General features: G+C 32.8%; 1 protein-coding gene across 1 annotated transcript; it reads left to right on the top strand.

Moving 5' to 3' along the window:
- The first annotated feature begins 2,068 nt into the window (after positions 1-2,068).
- LOC133329466 (integral membrane protein GPR180) lies at positions 2,069-6,004 on the top strand. The gene is made up of 6 exons (XM_061537938.1): positions 2,069-2,607; positions 4,460-4,892; positions 4,958-5,101; positions 5,162-5,232; positions 5,293-5,582; positions 5,652-6,004. The coding sequence occupies exons 1-6, from the start codon at positions 2,126-2,128 to the stop codon at positions 5,873-5,875; spliced, it is 1,644 nt and encodes a 547-aa protein (XP_061393922.1). The 5' UTR covers positions 2,069-2,125; the 3' UTR covers positions 5,876-6,004.
- Positions 6,005-10,224: the final 4,220 nt, after the last annotated feature.

Genomic DNA, 10,224 nt, shown 5'->3' on the forward strand with positions numbered 1-10,224 from the left:
GACAGTATTGGTGAATCAGGATCCAGAATTTCCAATTGGTCTTGAAAAAAAGTTTTTAACAGCGAAGAGCACCTCGTTCTTATTCTGATGTTACTTGTCTCTGCCTCCATTAATTTGCTTCTCAGATGTACTACCTCCGTTTGAAATTCCGCCAATGTTTTTCGCATTAACTGGACCTCCTCAACGAGTTCCTTATTTAATGCCTTGTATTGACTGTCCATGTTATGTCAATATAAACGGGTAAACTCAAAAAGGAGATATTATTGAACCAATTTCAGAATTACCGCCGCAGAAGTAACTTTATCTGTTTTTGAAAAAGACGCCTTTAAAATAATTTATTTAATAAAATTTAATTAAAAAATTCCGTGCGATGGCTTCTATTGCGCGCAGTTACAAATGAGGAAGAACGAAAGAATGCCTGATAATGCCCATAGACAAATATTTACGAATGAAGTGTGATGAACATCGCATGAGACTACTTTATAATGAATACCAAGTAGTCGGTATACATAAATATTGTGTGATTGATTAGTCCACAGTGGTAAAGGAGACGTAACGTGAAAACTATATAATAAATTGCGGTCATATATATTACATATTTTATTTTTATTATTCTGACTTAACCTCATTAAAAACACAACAAATATTTCAGGGAAAGGAATAGCGTAGCTAAAAAAATATTTTTTTTTTTGTAAAATTTTCCCAATATGGGAAAATATTCACATGTGAATGTTGTTTTCGCGAGGCTATCCATTTCTTCACCCATTTCGTTCTTTTAATAACTTTTTTTCGCCAATTATTAAAAATGCACACCCAATTTTTTTGTTATCCATTTTTATTAATATATTAGTTTCTTACGGTGTCTTATTAGAACAATTTATAAATTTGAATGTCGGTTTGAAAAAGCCATGAATGATAATATGGCCGCTACAAACAACACAACAAAACTGTAAAGGGCCCCATACACTATAAATCATGCCGTCATGCCGATGAACCCCTTTTTGTATATGTGAGATTGACTAGTGTATAGCAAACTCTTCAATCACTATTCCAAAAAATCGATTTTTGCATTTTGAAATTGCATTTTGAGTCGTAAATTCAGTTGTTGTTTTATTCCGTCACAATTTTATTAATTTTGTACACAAAATTATTTATTGACAATTTTCAAAATGAATATTATTCACCAGATTGATAGGGGTTCATTTTCAAAATCAAAACTATTTTGATTTTCTTCGTGCATTGTGTGTGTCACACATACATAAATGAACTTTCAAAAAATAACACATACTATGATAAATGCTGTACGGCATGATGTATAGTGTATGGGGCCCTTAACAACCGATAAGTTATCGAAACTGTCACTTAAAAATGATAGTGTGTACCCCGCTTTAATATCTATTGTTTACAGATTTAGCTACCACTTTCGCCACATCAAAAACCATATCTGGCAAAGATGCAAATTGCATCAGCCTGCATAAATAATACCTGCATCTTTGCCAGATATGGTTTGTGGTGTGGCGAAAGTGGTATCTAAAACTGTAAACAATAGAGATTAAGATTGTGTTGATTCGTCATATAAGATAACAGACAACATATAAGACAAAAAATCAAATGTCGACTTTGCGATTTCCTCAAAGATTAAAAGTCGACTTCGACTTTTTGACTTTTCCATGATCCAATAAACAGGTCGTGCAAGAAGCAATCGTTATCGACAGTTTTGGATTAAAATCCCCAAGCTGTCAAATTTTTGGTTTACGTTTCCACACGATTAAGTCAAAAGTGAAACAGCTCGGGTGAAATCATCTGGTATTATCGGTCGACCTTATTATTCGACCATGGACTTTTCAATACAAAAATTCGATTAACCGATTAGTCGGTACCTATCCCTGATAGGTACTCCATCAAGAACGACATAATTAAAAAAGAAAGGAAATTTTAAACAAAAAGAGCAAAAATAGTGTAAAAGTAAATACGCGTATTGTATATGTGTTCAAACAAATGTTCAGGAAAAAGAAGCGATTTAAACATTAATAAAAGGCGTTTGTTGTGATTTAATGAGAACGTGAAAAGAAAATCAATTGTGAAAGGTGGCAAAAGAAGTGCAAGAAAAGAAAACGATATCAATATGAAAGGGAGGACTCAAGCCCACATATGTATGTGGATGATGTTGTGTTTGGTCGTGGATGCCACACACTTGCAGGGGTCCTTTGACACACAGGATTTCTTTAAGTTTCTCGTCAAATTCGGGTTTCAAAAAGCAGAGTCCCTGCGACCGCAGGATTCCTTTGGTTATATATATGGTAACATAACATCAGACAGTGATTTTCACCAGCCTGTGACACTGGCAGTGCTGGACAAATCAACGTTTGTGGATTTCTATCATAATCGCAGTTTGAGCATCTACGGGCGTGAGTTGGCCTGTCAGCATATGTTTAAGAACATCCAGTATTTGGCTTACGATCCAGATTGTAATGCCCATGGGAAGCGAGATTTTCTAAGACGAGTGCCATGCCCCAAGGGTCAATTGTGCCAGGATGAAGATGCACCCAGTAATGTTGTTGCAGGACATCAATTTACCTATGTCATCAGTGAAGTCGCGCAGCCAAGGTAAGAGCATTTGTTTGTTTGTTTTTTATTTAGCGATGGCCTTGAGGAGGGGATATGCGGTCGAACGGTATGGGCGGCGTTGGTGGTAGCTAAAAGCGATATGCCAATTGGCAAATGCATTTCTGAGGGTCGTTAGGGTTATTTGTCTGTTAATGTATCTCAGTCTGTTCAATATTATTGTGGCGTGTTAGAATTTGTTTCCTAACCCCTCACGTGTCCATAAAATCAAATCAAGGAGATGACAACAAACCCTAAGATAAGATAAGAAATGATTGTTGTAGATCTTCGGTGACAGGTTGTGGCCACGTAAGGTTGTTGGTATGAAAATTAAGAAAGTGAAGAGTTCTCTCAACATTCATTTCGCATTGTTTTGCGGCGGAGTACCAATAATGACGAAACTTGTTTATGGAATTTGGAAATAATTTTCTAGATGCACCATAAACATATATCTTCTTCATATATTATTAAATTCCAATTTGACTACAACCACAATTATACATATATTCCTTTTGAATATCAAAAGGTTAATCTTTGATATACAAATTTTCAAAATATTTATATTTGATTTCCTTTATATTATAAAAAAGCTTTTAAAGCTGGAAGCTTCTGTGAATATGTATGTTAAATGGCATTTTTGCCGAACTCAAAAGATCAGCACACGATCCATGTTGTTAGCATTCTGCTGTATTTCGGAATTTAACATTACGCTTGATTTAGCAGCCTCTACCTCGTATCGCTCGTCTCGATTTTTTTTTGTTATTTTTACAACGTTTTATATTTATCTGATACGAGAAAAGTTGATATTTGCGGAAGGAGAATTTCGTATGAAAAAAACAGATGTTTCGCAGAACTATAAGCAAAACAAGGAATGATGTCGTTGGCAAGTTGACAGTGACCAAAAACATGAACAAGATATCTAAAATTTTGTTAATCTATAAATTTTCAAAAGTTTATTATCAGTTGTTATTGGGTCTATATCTATTTACTTCAGAGTTGTTATGACAAAACAGTTATACAACTACAGTACGAAATATTAAATAAAAAATCTTCTCTCTGAGTCATAAAAAGTTATATTTACATACAAATAATATTCATTGCGATGATTGCTAATGAATATTACAAAAGTTGTTAGCAACAATGAGTTTAATTTTTGATTTCAAATCATTTTTTCGTGTATTTTAGCCATTACAATTGTAAAGTAAAGTATGTCTCGTGTTAAGTACAACTGTCCCATATACTAATATATTCGACGTTTTACCAAGTAAACTATAAAATTGGATATTTTGGATTCTCATCGTATCTAACACGTATGAAAAATTACCAGTATTGACCCATTTGATATTCTGTATTTTGTCGAAATGGCTGTGCTTTAGTAGTACTATCAACTACCTATATTGGTCTTCTTTTTGAAGTAACCCCAATATAATAATACCACACAAATGTCGGTATTTTGGGAGTTTAGGCACGTTTTTAGGTAAATTGGCTGTAATTTGTATATCTTAGATTCTCATTTGGTGCCAAATCTTTAGAAGATTTCACACAACCTGTCCTAGCCCATCTGAGAGATGTAGTTTGGTATTTTGTATTCACCTGAAAGTCCCCATTGATTTTTGGTATTTGGAATGTCCACACCATGGGCAAACATATTCCATCACAATACACAAATATGAATTTGGATGACGAAAATTCAGGCTAATTTTATCTTACGTTCAGGCGTCGTAAATAATTTTACTATTATTTTGAAGCCATCTTGATCAGGTTAGAAAATAAAATTGCATATAAAATATAAACGAATTAGAGATAAGTCAGCTTACTCACTTATTTTACTCAAATAAAAATATTTTTGTTATAGGTTTTGGTATATGGCCATTGTGGCTTGTTATCGCAATCGCACAACGTGTCAAGGGCACGCCTATGACACCCTAACAGCGCCGGCTTCGTTTTTAAATAACAGTATTTCCGTACTACACTATGACATACATGTTGTCAATGGTCATCCCAATACTTCGGATGACCACCCGCTTACGTATGAGTTCTCCTTCGATCAACAGAATCTTTTGGAAATGTATTTGATATTTCTATTGGTGTACATCGTTCTACTGCCCATGCAAATATACGCGGTGCGTTTGCAGAAACATCCTGTCACAAAGTTATTCACAATCAGTTTGCTAAGTGAGTTCGTAAGTTTAGTATTAATATCATCACATCTCATAAAGTATGCCAGCAATGGCAAGGGTTTGCCCCATCTGCAGGCATCGGGTGACATTTTAGATATATTTAGTAGGGTAAGTCCTTGGTGTTATCTTTATGTTGTTCTTATCACTATTTCATTTGTTCATGTTTTCTATAGACCACATTTATGTTAATACTTCTACTATTGGCCAAAGGTTGGGCTGTGACACGTCAACAAATTAGTCGTACAGGATGGATAATATTGATGAGTATATGGGTGCCCTATTGCGCTTTTCATGTGTTCCTCTACTACTGGAATAGAGTAAGTTTGTGTATTTAGCATTAGAATTTGTTTTTAATAAATTTATTTGAATGATTTTAGACGGAAGTTGATATAATTTCCGATGTGGACGAGTACCAAACATGGCCTGGATGGATAGTTCTCATTCTACGGTAGATATATTCTTTATTTTCTTTAGATTTACGTGTATCTGATACATCGTTTTATTTTAGCACAACGTTCATGCTATGGTTCCTATATGAACTACGCAATACAATGAAATATGAACATTCATCTAAAAAATTGGATTTCCTTTTACATCTGGGAGCATCAAGTCTGGTGTGGTTTATTTATCTTCCGATAGTAGCCATAGTAGCGTTACAGGTTAGCCCTATGTGGCGCTATAAATTATTGTTGGGTATAACAAATTCAGCGGATTGTCTGGCATATTGTGTCATGACGGGACTTCTGTGGCCAAATAGATCTGGACAGTATTTACTTTTGACTGGATCAAAGTATGCAGGTATGTGAATAATGACAACATCTCTTTAGTAATCTGCTTAATATTGTTGGGTTATTATTATTCTCTCAGGAATGGACGAACTAGATGAATTCAATGAAGCCCCACACATTGTGAGGGAACGTGAAAGAAGACAAAATTCTATTGACAATCCCGTAGTGGTGGTTACCAATTCCACCACAAATTATTCAACGAATCGGCCAAATGGTGATGCTTGCACCGACCTTTTAGAAGCGGAAGATTTAGATGCTGAGCTTCTAACGGACCTTAACAAGAATAGTCATATTGTGGCATAAGAAAATTGCCACACCACATTTAGGACGTATGTTTAAACTGCGCAATTACTACTGAATAGTGCTTATGATAATGGTTTTTATTATTGTATTGTGCGCACACCTCACACACAATACACCGTAATACAATAGTTAAAACTTTTTTGTATAAGCATTTGCCAAATGCTAAAATAACAGCGTGATAATCTTGTTTATAACTTGAGAATTTCTATTAATTATTATTTGTATAATTGAAATATTGTATACATAGTAATACTAGCGATATTAATTAATTATAATATAACATAAGCAACGAACATTTTCTAAGTTCAAAACATTCTACTTTAGTATCCATGTAAATTAACGTTGTATCCAGACTTTGTTTCGTTTTTCATTTTTTTTATTATTATTTTCATTCGCGGTTTCCATTTTACTCGTACTCCATTTTAAGTACATTCAATCGATAGCCATTATTTTTGTGATTTATGAAATGAGACACACAAAAACAAAACAAAAAAGAATATTTTAGTGTTATTATTAAAATTAATCTATGTATATTTTTTCTAAGAAAATATCATTGAATATGTTATACTTAAGTAACATCAACAAACTAACATTAAACGAAACGCTGCATACATTCATTAGTTTTTAGTGTATATTTCTATGTAAGATCTTTAAGGTTGGAATATTTTAAATTGAAAAATATCATTATAAAGATATGACAACTATTGATCGAGTCATATAGATTTTAAATGAACAAAAAGAAAAAAAAACCTAAAAATAAAAAGTAAAACAATTACAGAATTCTCTTGTTTTTAACTAATCTTTTTCTTGAATACAGACACAAAAAAGCATCTATATAGTACCTATAGAGTTTATAGTTTCAAAAGTCGTATATTACCTAATGATACAAATGTATATTTCTCTTTAAGAACGCTAAAGCATAGTATTGTAGCTGTGTTGACAAACTTATTAATATTTAATTCATATCGTGTGTGTTATTCTTATCGGTGTGATCTTCCTTAAACATTCCCAAAATAACAACGACGGTAAATACTTTTGAGCTCTTCAAAATGTTATTTACGTATTTAGTAATGTCACAGTCCACGTCGTTAACACTTAGTCCTATTCTCAAATACAGTTTTTATGTGGTTTTATTCATCACTCAGCTATTTGGACTTTTAAATTTGGCTTTCAATTTTAAAACAAAACGTATTTCACAAAATGGACTTTTCAACAAAATTTATTGTGCCATTCTACATGTACTTTATTGCGGGTTTCTACCCTACGCTGCCACTTCGTCCGACATCGACAACGCTGTTTACAAGAAAGAATCATTCTATATAAACTTAAATTATGCCATATCGATATTGAGATTGCCAGCAATTTTCCTTACCTTATGGGGTGTCTGGTGGCATAGCAATAATTTGTACCATGTTATTCAAGAGTTTGAAAAATTACGATTTGAAAATTTTCACAACCTGAAGGAATTTAAACGACGCGAAATACTCAAGAAGAATGATCGTTTGATTTGGCTAAAAATATTAACAACCAGCAGCTTGATGGTCATGTTTTATTTTCGAATATTTATGTTTGTTAAGGAACCCTCATTGATGTTTATTTTGTTGTCCGTATATTTCGGTTGTTTGGAGTGTTTAACCGTTTACACCATGAATTTCTTTTTTTGTGGCATATGCTATGTCAATTGTTCGGTACATTTTGTCAAAGAAACATTGGATGAACTTCAAGGTGACACAATTTCACTTCGAATACACCATTTATCAAAAGTGTTTGGGCAAATATGTAAAGCAAGTGAGAAATTGTTTACAATTTTCCAATGGCAAATATTGGCCATATTACTGGCAGCAATGATTGCCCTGATTGCTTTATTTTTCAACATGCTGATATTGTGGATGAGTACATCTTTGAATGCATTGCAATATCCCGTAATAATTGTTACCCTTCAAGTAGCCTTTATAAATATGGGAGAAATATTTGTAACGACGTACGTTGTTAGTGATATGAAGACGTGTTTAAGGGATATACATAGAACTTTGTTGGAACTTAGGTTTAAGTATATTTCATGCAATGGCAATATGCTGAATAATGTTGTGAGTATACAAAGTTTGCTTGAATCAATGGTTAATTGTAATATTTTGTTTTTTTTTAGATGGACATGTTTTCTCTTCAAATATCCACTTGTGGGCCGCGCCCAAATCTTTGTGGATTTTTCGATTTTGATATGCGTATAGCAATACGATTTTTACAAACCATGTTAATACATTTGATAATATTGGTACAATATCATTTTAGAAATGTTAGAATTTAATAAATTTTCATTTCTAGAAAAGATGAGTGAATGTTTTTTTATTTGTCTGACAAACTTTTCTATTTAATCCTGGTTTTTATTAATCATGATTATATCCTCCAACATAAGATCGAAGACCCCAGAAAGAATATATGCCAGGTAAGAATAAAATTCTATGTTGAATTCGATAGCAATATGTATGAAATTTGGCATTCCGGGGTCATGAAGGTTTAAGATATGGGTCCATGTTTTGACATAGTGTCCTTCCCATTTTGGTATATTGAAGGTCCTGTTTATGAACAGTTATTCATACTAAAGAACTTATGGTTAAATTCGTATATTTACATAAAATTTTTTTGATTTTTCTTATAAGAAAAAATAATTTCAGTTGAGATCGTTTATAACCACGCTCTTTTTAAAGATGTATCGGATATAACGGTGGTATACAAAAGTCCCGAAAAAGGAACTGCGTTTTATTGGATATCGCTTACTTCGATTATTGCTTACAGGAACTAATTTCGCCGGCCCCTTGACATTAATTAAAATTATTTCGACTGTAGTTAAAGTATTTTTAAATAAATACACCTAAGTCTGTTTTTACACGGTAGATTGGTTCCAGAAGAAGCCGTGTAAAAAAAAACCGTGTAAAAAAGACATTAAGGGAATTCCCTTAAATTAGTGCTATTCACATTTGCTTTGACCAGTAAAAATTGTTTGTATGCGCTAATGGGGAATTCACTTAAATCTTTAAGCTATTGTTCGCAAACTATCGATACTACCGATGGTTTTAGATTTTTTCTTTCATAAATACTTTTTTGTGATATGAACATACTTCGCAAAAATTAAATTTGACAAAAAATTTAAGTACGCAACATTTCAAATGTGCTAAATGGAATAAAATCGTCTAAAAAAATTAAAAAATATTCAATTTTCAAACCGTGTTATTTCAAAACCGTGTAAAAAAAGACCGTGTAAAAACAGACTTAGGTGTAGTTAATTTTTTGTATAAAAGATAACTTGACCTGTTAACTAAAAAAACATGCTACGATATTGTGACATGCAGTGACATCTTTCGTGCAATGTAGCATTTCGAGTTTTAAAAGTTTTTCGGCATCTATGAATACAAATATACGATTTTAGATTTATAAATTTATTCAAAAGATGTCGACTTGCAAATTGTTTGCAAAAGCAATACCTTCGCTGAATTTCAAAACAACAAAAATATATATGAAGCTATAAAAATATCCTAATATTATTATTCTTTTCGACGGTTGGCAATAGTGGCAGCATATTATGGTTTGTAGTTGAACTTATGCACGTCGTACGTATTTTAAACTAGATGTCACTTTCGGTTGGAACTGATACTCAAATTGAAGTTTGCTAGATGTCGCTAGTAACGAATTAATAAATAAACTAAATAATATAGGAAGATTTTGTTGAAACCCTCGTACAATATATACAATTTACTAAACATTTCAAATTTACTAAACTTCTTAAACATTTCATCGTCAATAGTTTGGCTCTCTATTTGAAACCATTGCAATATTAAATACAAATGCCATAATTTCCCTTTAAAGCCACACTATGCATAACACCATCCACAACTTCTCCACCTCTTCGAAAAAAACCCAAATTACGTCCACAATTATAATTGATTTCTCAGAAAATGAAAAAAGGCAATGTGAAACCTATGTCAACATGGGAATATATAAATTATCCTGATGAATAAGGAAACAAATATAATGTTATTCCAGGACATAACTTAACCAAAACAACAAACACAATACACACATACCTACACTGTCTATTTGCCCAGCCAATTAGTTGTTTTGAGAACAAAAAAGAAAAACAAACCACCAAATAACAGATTGCGTGCCAGCAGAGAATGTGTGCGCGCGTGTGTTTGTACGTATGTGCCAATACGTTGTGTCAGATAATGGATAAGCCAGATACACAGATATATAGACGACAACTTTTAGCAACAGTTGATGGTTATAAAAATAACTCTAGGGAAATTTGCCACTACATAAAGACATCATTAAGGCCAATGTACTCCATATTTGTA

Source organism: Musca vetustissima, unplaced genomic scaffold (genome assembly GCF_032173495.1).
Source record: "Musca vetustissima isolate MV318-11 ecotype Yass unplaced genomic scaffold, APGP_CSIRO_Mvet_v1 utg6568, whole genome shotgun sequence".
Taxonomy (NCBI): domain Eukaryota; kingdom Metazoa; phylum Arthropoda; class Insecta; order Diptera; family Muscidae; genus Musca; species Musca vetustissima.

What these genes read in the sequence shown, in the direction of transcription:
- LOC133329466 (XM_061537938.1), top strand. Translation starts at nt 2,126, where the DNA reads ATGAAAGGGAGGACTCAAGCCCACATATGTATGTGGATGATGTTGTGT. An exon ending in TTTTAGATATATTTAGTAGG is followed by an intron (nt 4,893 to 4,957) that starts GTAAGTCCTTGG and finishes TGTTTTCTATAG; the next exon opens with ACCACATTTATGTTAATACT. An exon ending in TGGATAGTTCTCATTCTACG is followed by an intron (nt 5,233 to 5,292) that starts GTAGATATATTC and finishes GTTTTATTTTAG; the next exon opens with CACAACGTTCATGCTATGGT.